Source organism: Arachis ipaensis, chromosome B07, assembly GCF_000816755.2.
Source record: "Arachis ipaensis cultivar K30076 chromosome B07, Araip1.1, whole genome shotgun sequence".
In the NCBI taxonomy this organism is placed as follows: Eukaryota; Viridiplantae; Streptophyta; class Magnoliopsida; order Fabales; family Fabaceae; genus Arachis; species Arachis ipaensis.
In genome coordinates, this window is record NC_029791.2 from 39,960,849 (window position 1) to 39,977,880 (window position 17,032).

Sequence of the window (17,032 nt, forward strand, 5' to 3'; positions counted from 1 at the left end):
ATACGGAGTTACTAATATGTTGTAAACGTGCTAGAAATTAGAGAACGTACTAATTGGTGAAAATTTTTGTAAACGGTCTCTTTCCATTTGAATGTGAGATTACTAACTACATATTTTAATACAATCTAAACTTTATACAATGGTAACAATTTGATTTTTTTAATCTATCTAACTAAAATATTTGTTAATATTCCATTCAAATTTTAAATTTTTCACTAAAACTAACCTCCATATTTTTAAAGTTTAGAACTTTTTATGTACTCTTTTGAGTACCAATTGGAATGTCAGTTAATAAATAAATTAGTCACAACGAATGATAAAAAAGAAATAAAAAAAAGATTATACCAATAATAAAGTATAGGTAGACAATAACATTGTTGAACAATATAAATAATGGGATTAAAAAAGTAAATTAATCTTAAATTTAATTAATGGCATGAGTAATTAATTTCTAATAAAAATAATAATAATAATCATATTTCAAATTTAAAAAATTCAGGGTTTGCACATTGTTAGTTACACATTTCATCACCTCTAACGACGCGTGCTTCATTGGTGAATTGTGGTTCTACAACTAGTCGCTGATCTTCTCTTACTCTCGTTGGACTTTCCCCGCCCTGGACGGCAGCCATCACCGCGCAGCTGCAGCCGACGCCGCCTCCCTCTATGCCAACGTCTCAGCAGCCCGCCGTGCACTAAAATTTTTACTCTCCCACAGCCCATTAACCCGTGCACCGTGCAGCCCCCGAAGCCCACCACGTCCACCGTCATTGCCTCTTCGTCTTCGACCGATCCGCCCGAATACAGGGGAGAGCTGCGGCTGCCGTTTCATACATACGTGACCTCTTACCGCCACTTCAATGGAGTCCAATTTGGTTGAACTAGTTTGTCATGCCCCAGCTTCCTTCGCCGACGATAATACCACGCATTCAAGTGACAACCTTCTCAATTCTTGTGACGTGGAAGGTGAAAAGTCTAACAAGGTAAGCAATGTATGTGGGTGCATTGGGATGTATGTTTATTTTCATATAAAGAATAAATGACCATTTGTACTCATGAAAGATGAAAATGCTGACATATGTACCAACACTAAATCGAAACTAAACTTGTACCCACGAAAGATCCCCTCCGTGTGACAAAAGTACCCTACGTGGCACTCCAACCCTCCAAAGATAGGGTACTTTTCTCACACGGAGAGAATCTTCCATGGGTACAAGTTTAGTTTCGATTTAGTGTGGGTATATATGTCAGCATTTTCATCTTTTATGGGTACAAATGGTCATTTATTCTTCATATAAATGAGATCGTTATTCTAAGTCCAACATTCTTAATGATGATATTCATTTAGAAAATTTTTTTATGGTGTTCTAGTCCGTCAATATAGTAGTTAGTTAAAGGGTAATAAATCATATAAGGAGTTTTAAAGAAGATGAAGATGAACATTTATTTACTTGAGCCGATAAACTATTATGTTACCTTTATAATATGTTATACTGAAATTGGTTCAGTATATGCTTAGTGTTAATTGAAAAAACATTGCACATGGTTGCTATTAGAATGTTTAGAATTTCCATCCCTATGCTCCCATGCCATGCATGCACAAACAAATATGGCTACATATGTAAGGAAGATACAGTAGCTAATAATGAGCTTTTTGACTTTTCAAAGCATAGAAAAAGACTCGCTTTTAGGGTGTGTAGGTATACTTTAGATGTGGTGGACCCATGCATGCTCTATATAAATAATTAATATAAGCCTAACTAGTTAGGTGGGACTTTTTATGAGTACATGTCTCATTGTTATGATTTCTTTTAATTCATGTATGGTAATAAATTTTTAATGATATTCTTAGAAAAAGTATTAATAAAATATTTTTAGTTGATATTTATTTAATAGTACGGTATCTAATTAGTTTATTTGTTTGTGTATATTTGATTGTAGGCCATAGAATGTACGGACATTACTGAGTTTGGTAGTGATGACACGGATCTTATTGATGAATGAGGTTTGGACTCTAGTTTATTGCTGTTTTTTCGTGAACCACATGTTTGAATCGACCATTAATCCTCATGTTCATCGAATGATGTCCGTTTTGAACTGATTCGCAGTTACTAGATCACAGTTGCCTTGTTAAAGACAAAATACTAAGAGTTGGGATGCGGTTTGAGCATTTAAAGCTGGTTCAGGATTTTTATACGACCTACGCAAAGAAAGTCGGTTTTGTAAGTAAGATACGGAACACAAATTTTGACGGGATGACAAAAGAACCGATTAACCAATTTATTCATTGTAATTGGGAGGGTTTCCATGGATCTCGTGTCAAAGCACCCACACAAAAGAACACAATTGCAGCCGTGGGGTGCAGAGCAAGGATATATGCAAAGTTTGACAAGGAGAAGCAAGATTGGGTCATGTTGAAGGTTGATTTGAGGCACTTGCACCCATGTTCAACTAAAAAGGCGATGCATTACCATGAGAATAGAGAGTTGACCATACATACGAAATGCGTGATTGAGGTTAATGATGAGGCGGGCATTCGACCCAATGAAACATTTCTAGCATTGGCTAATGAGGTTGGTGAGCCGTTAAACCTGTGTTTCTTAGAGAAGGATATTAGGAATTACATCTCATCAAGGCTTCGAGCCACTAATGTCAACTTTGATGTCAAGGAGATGTTGAATTACTTCATGCGAATGAAGGATATAAATCCGAACTTCTTCTACGCAGTGAATGTGGACGACGATTATAAATTTAGGAGTGCAGTTTCGGTAGATGCAAGGTGCAGGGTGTCCTATGAATACTATGGAGACATGGTGCCATTTGATACCACATACAGCACAAACCGGTAAAATTTATTTACGTTGATTTTGTTTACTTTTTTTTTGTTATTTTGTATTATTTGGATGTTCATAAATGGGGTTGTTTTTACTTTAGGCATGGTTTGCCATTCGCCTCTTTCATCGATGTGAACCACCATGGTAAGTTTACTTTGTTAGGTTGTTCTCTGCTAGGCAGCGAGGAGATTCCAAGTTTTGAGTAGGTGTTCACACAATGGATGAAGTGCATGAGAACTGCACCGCAGGGCATCATCACAGACCAGTGCAGGTCCATGTTTGGTGCAATAAGGAAGGTCCTATGCAATACACGCCACCATTGGTGCATCTGGCATATAACGAAAAAGATACTGTATAAGCTCGGTGGTTATGCTAGGTTCAGCGAGTTGAATGCAGAGTTGAAGCACATTATATGGAACTCTCGGTTGGTTGAGGCTTTCGAGGATGGTTGGGCTGAATTCATTGACGAGTTCAACCTACATCACAACACATGGCTATCAGGTTCGTGTCTTTTAAGTTAAATCATGTATTGTAATTGCTTAGATGTTGTAATGTTCTTGTATTTTGTTCTCAAAATCTGTTCCTTATGCGGGATTCTATTTTTGGGTGGTTTATTTTGTGTAGACCTATTTGAGGACCGACGCATGTGGGTGCCGATATTTTTCAAGGGTCAATTTTGGGCTGCTATGAGGAGTATGCAAAGGAGTGAGAGTATGCACGCATTGTTTGGTGGATACTTACATTGCAAGACTAGCTTGGTTCAGTTCATCCACGAGTTCGACAATGTGTTTAGAAACAAGGAGCAAAAGGAACTAGAGGACGATGCTGCAGACTCGAGAGGAGTAATCCCATGTGCAATTAGCTAAGCTATTGAGAGACAATTTCAATACACCAACGACATGTTTAGGGATTTCCAAACGGAGTTTGGCAAGAAGGCTGATTGCAATATTCGTGCCGTTTATGAAAAGGGTGACTCGGCCTGGATAAAAATGAAAGAGGAAATATTGGCCTATGAGAAGACCTGGTATGTTATGTACAACGTCCATTTTGACCGTTTGACTCACGAGGTTTGATATCAGTGCAACTTGTTCGAGAGTATAGGTATACTGTGTTGCCACTGTCTTGTAGTATTTTCCTCTTACAAAGTGAATAAAGTACCTTCCTGCTATGTTCTTCCTCATTGGAGCAAGAACATAAAGCGCAAGCACACCTACATTAAGAGTAGCCACGATGTGAGACATTCGGATGAGAGCCACAACTTATTCAGAGGGTTGTGTGCACACTTCTACAATGTTACGCAGGAATTTGTGAATGGTAACGATGAAGCAGACATGTTGCATGCTGCTCTGAACAATGCAAGGGCCAAGCTAGTTGATTACCGTGCCAAGTTATGGAATAAGACTGTCACTGATGCACACACTAGCATCGCCACAGATACTTCCTCCGTGGCGGGCACAGAGGACATTCAAGGCCCATCAAAAGTAACCATAAAGGGTCGTCCAAAAGGTAAAAGGCTCAGATATGAGTTGAAAAAATCAATCAAGAAATCCATGCAGAGAAAGCGGAAGAGTTCAGGCCAGGTTGGTATCGTAATTAATTTAAAGCTTCACCTTTAGTACATAGTTGATTATGTCGATAGTGACTTATTTTCGTTTGAGTTTGTTTCTTTCAGGATAATCGTGTAGAATCTTGTGGAAACATAGATTTGGATGCTCCCGCTCAGTAGATTATTCCGCAAGGAATTTGTGGATTCATGTCCCTGTTAAACTTTTTCGGCAATACCTGGACTGTTTTGGATACAAAATCCGCTATTATATTAGAGGTCATTTTTGTTAGTTATTCCAACTCAATATGTATGTTTAATGGTTATTTTGTAGTCCGAGTTGTTGATGGTCAAATGTCTATGAAACTGGTATTCTATGAGTTTGGCTTCTTGCTACGTGCCCGTGGCCGGCGTCTTTCTATTTTTTATGTGGTTTGACTGGTTGTAGGCTAATGTTAAGCGAATTCATGTTGTGTTCGAGTTATTTGAATAATACAATTGTGATTACTTTCTTCATTTCAGAATTACTTGATACATAATTCGGATGTTCACTGGAATAGGGTTGTACATGGTTATTTTGATTCTGAATTGGACGATTATTTTGTAGTAATACTTGACTACATTTAACATTGGCTGAACACGCTTGGATATTCAACTCCGTATGTGTGCGGATGGTTATGCTAATATTACCTTTTGTAATTGTTTGATTGCTTTTAGTTTAACTTACTACTTGAGAGATTCTAAATATTCATTTCACTAGGTACCCGGATGGTTATTTTGTAATGGCATTGGTGTGGTGTGCATAATTAGTTATAAGTAATCTAGGCTGGATGTTCGACTCAATAGGCTAGTAGATGGTTATTTCTATTGGTACCCAGATGGTTATTTGTAATAGTCTTGGTGTAAAGTGTATGAATAGTTACAAGTATTATAGGCTGGATGTTCGATTCAATAGGGTAGCGGATGGTTATTTCTCTTGGTACCCAGATAGTTATTTATAACCGTCTTGGTATAGTGTGTGTGATTAGTTACAATTAGTATAGACTGGATGTTCGATTCAATAGGCTAGTGGATGGTTATTTCTATTGGTACCCAGATGGTTATTTGTAACCTTTTTGGTATAGTGTGTGTGATTAGTTACATGTAGCATAGGCTAGATGTTCGATTCAATAAACTAGCGGATGGTTATTTCTTTGGTATCTAGATGGTCATTCTTTACTATTAGCTTTTTCACGTCACTAATATAATGGAACAGAATCAAAGGAGTTCGAAACTAATACACCATAAAAATGTTATTCGTAATGAAAATTTATCCTGTCTGTTGTAACAAAACTCCACTGCGAAAACACGTAAACAATGTCAAAATGGTATTTTTGGTATTAACACTAAGTACATCTATTGCTTTCTCCCATTTTGGTTCTTCCTCATAAGTGATTCTCCGACTCGTTTCATCAATGTCCTTGTGCTTGGTGCTGTAAATGGTGACTTAACCTCTTTTTTCTTGTTTCTTGGACAGTTGTGGCATACGTATTCACCATTTTGTTCCAACAAAGTTCACACCTGATCAATTGATTTATTGTGTGCTCTCATGACAATATCCATCATCAACTCCACTCTCATGTCCAAAGCATATCCTGTATGGTGTTTTCATTGTGAGCGCGATGTTCAAAGTGTCAAAGTAACATGAAACGCAAATAACAAACTAAAACAAAGTGACTAGGTAACTTACATCGTCCCATTCATCTAGTTTACAATCTTCAGTCCATGTCTCCATGAATTTAATGGCATAGATGCCACAATCCCAACTACATAATTAAGTAAGAATGGTGCTATCAGGATGATATCAATATTACAGTAACTGGGAATGGATACATTTATTGGGTGTGTTGCTTGGTTCTACTTACCCATTTGGTTGCATAGGGACTTTGCCAAATTTTTTTATATCAATTGTTAGTGATTCCATTCTCAATGAACTAGTTTCTTTTCTTCTTTTTAAGATACACTTCAGTGACCATATTATCATTTGAATTATCTTTCTCATATTAACAATATTGTTTATTTTTATCATATTAAAATTTTCGTGAGTAGGACTATTCTTCTCCTTTAAATTGGAACTTTTCTGGAGTAAAACGGTTCTGCTCTATCAAATTGGGACTTTCACCATCAATATTATTCTCCTCCAGTATTTAACAGCCCAAACTAAGCCTATCCTTAAAGTCTTTTGATAGGGTGTTACTCATTAAGGAGAAATCTCAATTCTAAAGGAGAGTACTCAAGGGGTCTTATTAAACTATACAACAGTTATCAACGAAATGAGATATTGACACGTTCAATAGAAACATAATATCATATGCATCTCGTTCATAGCATTTAGTCAAATATCTTAAGAAGAATTAACTAAAAAATACAATACGCCATAAACTAAATTTGGTCGAAAGATCTTGTTCCTAGCATTCGGTCAAATATCTTAAAGAGAATTAACTAAAAAATACAGTACATCATAAACTAAATTTGGTCGAAGAAACTCCCATCCTCAGTTCCATACTCCATCCTTCATTTGAACCTTTCAATATTCCACAAATCTAAATACTAATTATCTTCCTCCAACACTTTTTTTTGCGGGTAAAGTAATTTTCTCCTCCGAATTCTCTTCCATTAGGTACTCCTCTTCTGGAGATAGTATAAATAAAAAAGTATGAGAACTCAAAATTTTCAGTGATATGTAACACTTCTATACTTATCTCCAACTCATTCATGGGATTTTAAAAAGAAACGTAGCATGTACTATAATTTTTCTTGAGCAATAAAAGAAGAGAAAATTTAAAGAAAATAATGGTAATATTATCACATTCAATCATGCAGAACAAAACATAATCATATTTTTTTGTACTATTTATTTCTTTTCTTGTAACTTGTATATAAGGTATTGAATTCAAATCGGTATAAAGTGATGAGAGTTTTCTTTGCAAAAATAAACTTCTATAAAGTTGTCTGTACTGTATTGAAATATTGTTAATCTGAATGAATCCAAGTTCAAAAAAATATAGAAAAACAAGATTAAATTGTCTAATACACTGAAAAGCTTTACGAATACACCATAAACTATTCAAAATACACCGAAAGAATGTGCATACATATTTTTTTTGTAAATTATAACCAAGAGATATGAAAATTCTATAATTTAAATTGTTACCCTCTTTAAGTATTGAATTGTCTATGTATTATATATTTAAAACAAACAAATCCCTTCAGATAGTTGAAGACACTAATTTCCAAAAAAAAAAAAAAAAACAGTAACATGTCAAATGGAACAAAATAAGAAAATATAAAAAAGAAGAGCATGCAGAATACATAGAAATTATTTTGTAGTACACCGAAATAGTGTCACACTACACCGGAAAAACTATCCTATGCTACAATCTCTGAACTGATAATTCATAACATGTCCATGATAATGGCTAAAATTTGACTGTACCACTGAACCACTATAAAAATGGTTCAACTGCAAAAGTAAATAATATATTACCACAACTATTAACATGCACAAACTCAATTTTCGGTATTTAAAGAACATCATTTTTACCTCGATTAGATCCTTCTTTTTCTTTTTCTTTGATGCATTTGCAATCTATTTTTTAGTGTTTAACCCTAATCTATTTCTCAGACGTCCTCATGTTCTAATCTGTTAAGGGCTTTGAAGCTCGTTAATATCTTCCAACGAAGCACCATGGTGAGATAACGAACATTTTCTTTTACTTTTGGCTTTGTATTCTTGCATCCCAACCATAACATTATCGTAAGAATGGTGCAAAATTGTAGTTCATTCATGAGATTCTGATGCAAATTCATAAATATTTTGCGATCAAAACACCAAATCATCAAATCTTTTGCTTTTTAGCTCCAATAGAGGCTCGTCATGGCTGCTCTTGATATGTGTGTGCCTCCTCTTTACGTTCTTGCTCCATCGTTCCAATATATATCTTGGTGACACTTTATTTACTTGTTCAAAGCTTAACGTGCTCAGAGAATGTTGGCACAATATCCCTCTTAACTCAAATAATAAGCACTGACATTTAACTTGAGCTGATATCGTGTCATATGTAACTGCAAACTTGTTGAATGTTGAGTTTGAAACCTATTCTACAACTTCATATACCATATAACCTAGAGCGGACTGAGTTGTTCTTGTGATGTAATTCACCTTTCCTTTAAATTGTGCTTGGACTTCCCTGAACTTTGTGTGAGTATACACATGCTAAAATTAAGCTTCTATTGAGGATTTTGTTGCACACAGTATGATGGTATGAAAATCTGCAGTATCCGATTCTCCCTCTCTCTGCTCTTTACTTCCTAGGCAATTATCATACTGTTTGACGAATTGTATAAGTGAGCTGTTGCGCGTAATAAACTTGTTAAAAAAAGAATACATACTCTCGCTCCTTTGTGTGCTTCTCATCCTGGCCCAGAAGTGGTGATCCAGATTAACTGAAATCCATAAATGACAATATTCGTAAAGCTCTGAAAAATTCATAAAAATACTAAGTCAAAACAAAAAATACATTGAAAGACATATAGTTTGACACCTCTACTGGACAGCATTACACTGAAGCACATAAAAATATCAGTTAATCCTAATAAAGATGTAAGATCCAGAACTTTTGAAAAATGGCTATCTTGAGCTAATTTCAAATTCAGTAATTCTGTAGCTTTAATTTCAGAAATTTCTTTATTAAAAAAAATTAAAGCAAGTTTCGATTAATTGAATTTGAAATAAATTATGATTATTATCCAATTTTACAATTATTGAATTATTTTCTATATTCAAATTATAAGGTTGGTAGTTGTGGAATAATAAGGATTTTATATGATTTGGATTAAATAATTAATATTTTAAATATTAATACTACTATTTTAAAAAATAAAGAAATTAAGTATATTATTTCTAATTTTTGGATTTAAACATTTTATTAAAAATAATTTGTAAAATTGATGAGCAAATAGTATTTTTCTATATATAATTAGTGTTGGATTTAATTTGGGTTCCATACCATACTGTTCCTATTTTTATTTGAAATTACTAAAATGTCCCTAACCCTAATTTTTGAAAATAAAACCTAAACCCTGAAATCCTAACCCAGTGACCCGGTTCCCTTCTCACCCAACCCAGCAGCAGTAACACAAACGCTTCCCCCTTTCCTCAAATCAATACACAGCAACAGTAGCAGAACGGAGAAGTGGGAAAGAGAGGAGGGGCGATGATGGCTGGGGCCTCACTACCGCCGCCGTGCAGCTCAACGCCGCTGTTCCATCATGCCGTGCCGTCGTGTCATGCCTTAAGGGCTGTCACGCAAGGGAAGGAGAAGAAGGAAGGGCGTCGTCGGCCTGGCGCCACTGCCGCCGTCGCGTCTTGCCATCCTGCCACCATGAAGCCGCCGAACCAGGCTGAGGGAGAGAGAGATCGAAACGAGCCATGAGAGAGGGTGACGAGCGCGAGCCAGGACTGGGAAGGAGAAGCCACAACCACGCATCCTCGTTGCCGTCGCTGGAGGCCTGGCATCACCTCCGCCTTTGTTAGTCGCGCCGTCGCCAGTCGCGCGAGAAAGAGACGCGTCGTGAGGGAGTAGCCACCGCGCTCAGCCGCCATCACATCCTGCCACCATCGGAGCTCTTGTCCCTGTCATCCTGGCCACTGTTCTTACCGTTGCTCCATTTGGGTTTTGAGTTGAGCACGCCGCCGTTGCCTTTGGAAGCCGCTGCTGAGGCCAAGATGCTATGGTGGTTGCTAATGGAGCCGCCGTTGATGATTGTGATGCGGCTATGCTGATTCTGAGTCACCGTGTCACTGCCGAAGTAAGAAAACTCACCGGAATGGCATCATCGGAGCTACTGTTCAGTTGATGCTGCTGCTTGGGTCGCTACGGTACAAGCTGTCATTGATGGAGCTGCTCTGTTCAGTGATTTCTGCAGGTTTTGACTTTTCGATAAGGGTTTTAAATTTGTGGTTTCTGTCATTTTGGGTTTTGAGAAGATTTTGATGCTGCGTGGTTATTATAGTTGACCCACCGGAGCTTCTAGCCGCTACCGGAGCTATTGCCGGGATGGTTCAGAATCGGAGCTGCCTCCTTTTGTCATTTTGGTAAGTAAGTATATTTCAAAAAGCCTCGCGTTAGTATTTTGTTGTGTTCAGTTAATGAATATGAGCTTTGGTAATGTGGGGTCGAGTCTTGATTATTATGTGTTGCGATTAGAGTCGTTGTGGTTGTTGAGAAAGCAAGTGGAGCCGAGTTGTTGGTTGCCGTCAATTCGGGTTGAGGCAGAAAGGACTCTGTGAGGCGTTTCTGCTGTAGTTTTGCGTGTCGAGGTAGGGGCTTTTTCCGAAAACTATGTTTTATATATTGGAATTATTACATATGGATACCGATCAGTCTTATGTATTGTTTGGTTGACTTGAATGATTATGAATGTTTGTTTGACTGGATTGTTGTGTGGCTTTATAAAACGGAATGTTTTTGAAGTTGAATTCTTTTAAAGATTTGAGATCGAGTTTAATCCATTGGGAATCGATTTGAGTGGAGTTGATTTTATTGAAAATGTGAAAAATAGAATACCCTTTTGGATTCAGTCTGGTTTGCTTTAATTGATTCGCTTTTGATAAATGAATTGTTGCTGAACGGTTTCTTTAAAGTTTTGGAAATGAATTTAGTCGGTTGATAATGATTTGATTTTGAAACGGTTCCCTTCAGATGTGAAAATGAGTTGAATGTTGGATTCAGTTGTTTTTGGACTGATTTTGGGTTTTGAACCGTTGATAAGGATTGTGGATTGGTTTGGATGGGACCCGGAAAGGGTGGCAGAGTCCAAGTTTTAGGGGAGGTGCTGTCGAAATTCTGGTAGAATCCGGGACTTTACTAAAATGTTATTCGGAAACTTATGAGTTAAATACTTCTACTATTTTATTTGAATTATTAAGAAAGGGATGACTTATGCTTTTGAAATGAATTATTAAAGAGAAAATTGTGATTTAGTCTTCTTTCTTAAGAAAAGTATTATATCTCCCTTATGAACCAGTTATTTAGATGAAACTTGTGCTTTAATGCTGTTTTAAATGTGAAAAGGGTTTATGTCTTTGAATTGGACTTGAGGATTTCAATTAGAGAAGTTTCAGTGACTTTGAAAGAACCTGAACGTCTATTGACAAGTTTCATTCTAAAATATTTTGGGAAAAGTTTTAAGTACTCTTTAAATTCTGAATTTTTGCAAGACTGAAACAATTTCTAGGCAGTTCGAAATGCTTTAGAATTTATCATGGGGGATTGAAGCTGGTTTCGTTTAAGTGAAGGAACCGGCTTTAAAAAGAGTAATTGATTACATGACTCGGTTTGGCTTAGATCCTATTTTATTACTCAAATCAGGAAGCCAAGGTTTTAATGATTTAAGTGAATTTGAGGAAAATGAGTTATGTTATTCTCTCCTAAGACTTGAGACTCTGCCGAGGAACCTTTGTTATAAAATCCCGTTGTTGGACGGATGATTTTGAATATTTCAAAATAAATCGTTAACTTGCCATGTTTTTGGAAGTTTTGGAAAGACTATACCGAGAGTGGCTTTGTTTTTAAAAGAGGAACTTACTTTGAGTAGAAGGGCCTTATGAGCCTGAGATGATTTGAGAAATGGGAACTTTAAAGCCAAGGCTGAAAAGAGTTAAAGTTTGATTTCAAAGCGAAGTGAATTGAAAAGAGTGATTTTTGGCTTTGAATAATGATTTTATGAATTTGATGATGTTGGATGGTGGAAGTTCTATTTTGTTATGAGCCAAATGGCTGTATATGATTATGAATTTTGGCTGGTTCTGGATTGAACTATGATCCGGATGGCTGACTATGAGTCATGAAATTAAGCCGGATGGCTGAAATGAATGTTGATTCATGGCTGAGAATAAATGCATATATGCTGAGACGTTGATATTGTGATTTTGCACTTCCACCTATATGAGATACGAGTTTCCCTGGGTGAAAGCAGTGGCTAGCCACCACATGCTCCAGGTTGAGACTTGATACTCTGCTGACCCTATGTCGTAAGTGTGGCATGGCACTGTGAAACTCCCGGATGAGCTCGCCCCCGTGAATATACACCAGTGAGGGTATTGGATATGGATTATGATTATGATCATGATGATAATTGGGAATAACTCGAGTTGGAGATCACGACAGAGGGACAGTCCAATGGTTAGCTACCAGGACTTGTCAGGTTGGCTATATAACCGACAGATGATATCATCAGCCACTAAGAAAGGCATGCATCATATGCATCTATGTGACATTGTTTGGGTGTGTATATTGTACTTGGTTTGCCTTTGTGATTACTTGTGATTATCTGCTAATTGTTCTACTTATAGTAACTGTTTGTTTGTGCTTGAACTTTTCTACTTGTGTTTGTGACTGGGATTCTGTTGGACCATGGTGATTGGTTGTTGGTTGGACTGTTTGGGTCTGGGGCCGTGGTTGATCATGATTTGGGCCGAAGGCCATGTTGGTTGGTGTTTCTGGTTTGGAAAAGCATGAAAGGCTAATTTGGTTCAGTTTAGATAAACCCTTTTGAAAGGCTTTTGAGTTTTTAAGAATTGAACGGTTCCTCTTTCAGAAAAAATTTCAGATTTCTCTTTTATAGTAAACCGTTGTTTTTTAAAGATACATAAGGCAGTTACCAATCACTGTAATGATTTTATCTCGCGTATCCTATTATAGTAATCCTGCAACCCTACGGTGGGAACCCTTTCGAGGATGATGTTCTCACCCCCCTACAATTTTCCCTTTCAGGATTGGACACAGAAGTCACGAAGAGATTATCTAGTTGTTGTCGCGATGCTTTGTATTGCTTTAGTTATTGTTTATTGTTTCCTCGCCTTTATCTTTATACTTTCTGTAAGAGGGATATGAATTGTATTGGTTAATGCTTGTAAAGTTATTTAATATACATATATGTATAAGTATGTACTCTTTGAGAGTTTTTGTAAGTTGTATTGTATGTATGGATGTACGTTACATAATAAAACTACTTTGGAGCGGTGTTGCGGTTCAAAATTTTAAACAGGCTCATATTTTAGTATTAAATAGTATAAAAATCGTCATAATGTCCGAGCTATCAGAGTCACGCAGCCAGAAGCGTGAGCTTTGGTAGTTAGGGTGTTACAAAGGACACCATTACCTAAAAGCCACTTGTTATCCCCAACACTGAACTTCATCAGAAAATCATTCCAATTCCTATCAAATGCTTCTTTTGTAAGAGAGTTCCATACAACATGACTCATCTAGGGTACAATTTCTTCATATCGCTTGTAGCCATTTAATTTACTTTGGACCTTCTTCATGACATGCTAAATATACCACCGGTGAATAGTGGTGGGCATACAAGCCTCAATAGTCCTTTGCATTGATGTACATTGATCGGTAAAAATTTCTTTTGGAGCATTGCCTCCCATGCAATGAAACCAACATTTAAATAATCATTTGAATGATTGAATATCCTCGTTTTTCATCAAAGCACATCCCAGAAGTGTTGATCGGCCGTGGTGATTCACCCCAACAAAAGAATCAAAAACCAAATTATACCTAAAACAACGACACATAAACAAATCATGTATACATTAAAACACTATTTATATACACCGAAATGAAGTTCAAAAAAACACATAAACCAGAACAACAAATTACATGTTTGTATTGTAAGTGGTATTGAATGAAATAACATCTCCAAAATACTCACAAGCAACCCTGCTTCTTGCATCGGCCCAAAAAGCAATCTTAATTGATTGATCAACTTCAAGTTCATGCTCGAAAAAGAAATTCGGATTCTTCTCTTTCATTCTTAATAAGTATTTCTCAAATTCTTTTGCATCCTCAAGTTTTGAAATATTCTGTACTTCTCTCATGATGTAATTTCTCACATTTTTTTCAATAAAACTTAATTCACGATGACCCCCTACTGCTGCAATAAATGATTGATATGTTTTGCTTGGTCTGATTTCGGCTTCCTCGTTATTCTCAATTGTACGTCGTACATGCATGCTTAGTTCATTGTGTTGTTTAAGCATCGATGCTTGATTTGGAAAACATGGATGTGAATGATGTAACACAACCTTCGAATTGATCTAAATACCAACATCCTTCAATATATGTATATAAATTCTTGTAGGACAATTTAATCCAGTAGAGGAATTTGTCTTCTCAGTTGGAGAGATGTTCGATTTCCATTTTTCCTATCTAGTACATATAATCAATTGGTTCTTAATTTTATTTCTCTTCTTATTTGTGTTCCGAATCTTCGTAGAAAAATCAGCAAGTTTAGAATAATCTTTGTAGAATTTTTCAGCTTCCTCAAACGTCTTGAAAGTCATGCCAACCTTTGGAACAAGCTGTTCATCAACATCCCACAGAAACTACATAATATACTAAAATAGTTTCAAAATAAACCATATTGCAAACTAAAATACATCGAAACTTGGACCGAAACAAATTCATTAAAATAAAAAAATTATAAACTAGTGACAAACCACATTAACTAGATTCAAACCACACCTCACCACTTTATTCGATAAAAAATAATAATACAATTCGCCCTGGTTCAATTTAAAGTTGGAAACTAAAATACACTGGAAGAAGTCCAAAGTACACCAGGTTTTTATTTAAATACACCGAAACTGAAAATCGAACAAATTTATCACAATACAATAATAATTCAAATTCAGAACTTGTACATTACATTCAACAATTCAAACCATCAACAATGATAAACTACATTATTTACGTATTGAATGATAAAATCACACCTCAGCCACTTGATTCAATTCAAAACAATAATCCACTTCGCTCTGGTTCAATTGACAGTCTGAATTTGAATCATTCATTATCTTCCACAACAAAATAGCTCTTCAAACCTGATTTCACAACTTGATTTCAAAAACTTTGATCGAAATCTTCAAAATCAATTAAAAGAGCGTTGAACTTGAATGAAGAGAACCCGAAGAACGAAGAGAACATAAAGAAGAAAGAGACGTAGAGAACGCAGAGATCGAACACAAAGTAGAGACGAAGAAAATGTTGAGAAAAAACAAAAAAGGAAACGAATCTGAATGAAAAAGACAATTATAAATTTTGCTTGCTGATTGAAAGGTTAATTAATGGCGCCCGGAGGAATATTATGTCAAAGTTACTTGGTTGGACTTATTTAAATGATTTGGAGTCTTGGATGTAAAAATTAATTGTTTAAAAAATTTACTGATTAAAAAATAAGGGAAAATTAGATTTTTGTTTCATTCTATAAAACATGGACACTTCGCTGAGTTGTCGTGTCCGCATGTCGGACACATTTCGGACACGACACTCGTCCGACATGCGTGTTTGCTGTGTCCAACCATGTCTGCTTGGACACACCTAAATACCATCACGTGTTAGCGTGTCTAGTCTTATTCTTAACAATTACAAAAATTAATTTATATTTTAATATTAATAAAATATCAAAATATCATTACGATTTATCTAAAAAATAATTTAAATTTTATATGTATGTATGTCCTCGTGTCTTATAAAATTTACGTGTCGACGTATCCCGTATTGTATCGTGTCTCGTGTACATATTAGTGTTAGTGCATCATAGATTTTATTCAACGGCAGACGTATTAAGTGCTTGTTTGGACGTCATTATTTTGATAAAAAAAAGATCTTTTTTCAATGAAAAAAGATCTTTTTTTTATTTTTTAGCGTGTTTGGCAAATTTCTAGTAGTAAAAGTAAAAGCACTAGAAAAATAAAAAAAAGGATCTTTTTCATCTAATAAATAAACAAAAAAGTATTTTTATATCGTTATACCCAAACATAATTAATAGATAAAAAGATTTTTTTGCATGAGATACCCAAACATAAAATTATTTTTAATTTTTCATAAGATCTTTTAAAAAAAGATAACTCAAAAAATTTTTTTTTTTAAAAGTTCATCCATACAAGCTCTAAGTAGGAGGAAAGCGAAAATGAGAATTTTTTTATTTAGTATGATTTTGAAGCGGATAAATCATAAATGTGAAATTATGGTGGTATACAAACATGAAAGATATAAATGCATGGTTAATTACTGTTTTACTATAAGTAGTAATTGCTGAGCACTAGTATTTATTGAAGGACAGGATGTGATTTGAGTTGGGTAGGACGTACATTCGTCGAGGGGAACGGGGACAAGTGCTAACCCAACACTAACCACACGCTGTGGTTAAAGGCAGGGGTAATATAGTCATTTCAGATTAGTAAGCTAGGGGTTGGTTCATTGACCCCAAAGCAAGAAAACAAAAAACGTTTCACAAGGATCATCATACAACTGCCCACGGGGCCACAGGAAAGAAAGAGAATATTATGTAGAGAGAGAAAAAGAAAATAAAAGAAAAGAAGAAAAGACGTTAATTAAACTTACGTTAATTCATGGGTTGCTGTGACCCATCATTGTTAATAGCTTGCGTGCACTCCCGACTCCTGAGTCCTCAGCCCTCACAACTCCTCACTCTCACTCCTCACGCACGGCCACATATTAAGTAATCATACAATCTTCCACAACACAATAACACTCACAGTTACCTTTTTTCCTTAATATAGTACTCATTTATATTTATATAG

General features: G+C 35.9%; 3 protein-coding genes across 3 annotated transcripts; 2 read left to right on the forward strand and 1 right to left on the reverse strand.

The window, feature by feature from the left end:
• LOC107607051 (protein FAR1-RELATED SEQUENCE 5-like) lies at window positions 2,256-3,040 on the forward strand. Its single transcript, XM_021107785.1, has 2 exons — window positions 2,256-2,845; window positions 2,935-3,040. The coding sequence occupies exons 1-2, from the start codon at window positions 2,256-2,258 to the stop codon at window positions 3,038-3,040; spliced, it is 696 nt and encodes a 231-aa protein (XP_020963444.1).
• On the forward strand, window positions 2,968-3,700 carry LOC110265036 (protein FAR1-RELATED SEQUENCE 6-like). Its single transcript, XM_021107786.1, has 2 exons — window positions 2,968-3,335; window positions 3,459-3,700. The coding sequence occupies exons 1-2, from the start codon at window positions 3,056-3,058 to the stop codon at window positions 3,698-3,700; spliced, it is 522 nt and encodes a 173-aa protein (XP_020963445.1). The 5' UTR covers window positions 2,968-3,055.
• On the reverse strand, window positions 13,880-14,440 carry LOC107607050 (protein FAR1-RELATED SEQUENCE 5-like). The gene is made up of 2 exons (XM_016309039.1): window positions 14,088-14,440; window positions 13,880-13,985 (listed from the first exon to the last, which is right to left on the reverse strand). Exons 1-2 carry the CDS (start codon window positions 14,438-14,440, stop codon window positions 13,880-13,882), a joined length of 459 nt encoding a protein of 152 aa, XP_016164525.1.

Excerpts from the sequence above, each read along its gene's own strand:
- LOC107607051 (XM_021107785.1), top strand. The coding sequence starts at position 2,256 with ATGACAAAAGAACCGATTAACCAATTTATTCATTGTAATTGGGAGGGT. Across the intron at positions 2,846-2,934 it reads ACCACATACAGCACAAACCG|GCATGGTTTGCCATTCGCCT; the intron begins GTAAAATTTATT and ends TTTTTACTTTAG.
- LOC110265036 (XM_021107786.1), top strand. The coding sequence starts at position 3,056 with ATGAAGTGCATGAGAACTGCACCGCAGGGCATCATCACAGACCAGTGC. Across the intron at positions 3,336-3,458 it reads TCACAACACATGGCTATCAG|ACCTATTTGAGGACCGACGC; the intron begins GTTCGTGTCTTT and ends TATTTTGTGTAG.
- LOC107607050 (XM_016309039.1), bottom strand. The coding sequence starts at position 14,440 with ATGCATGTACGACGTACAATTGAGAATAACGAGGAAGCCGAAATCAGA. Across the intron at positions 13,986-14,087 it reads ACCACTTACAATACAAACAT|GTATAATTTGGTTTTTGATT; the intron begins GTAATTTGTTGT and ends TCGTTGTTTTAG.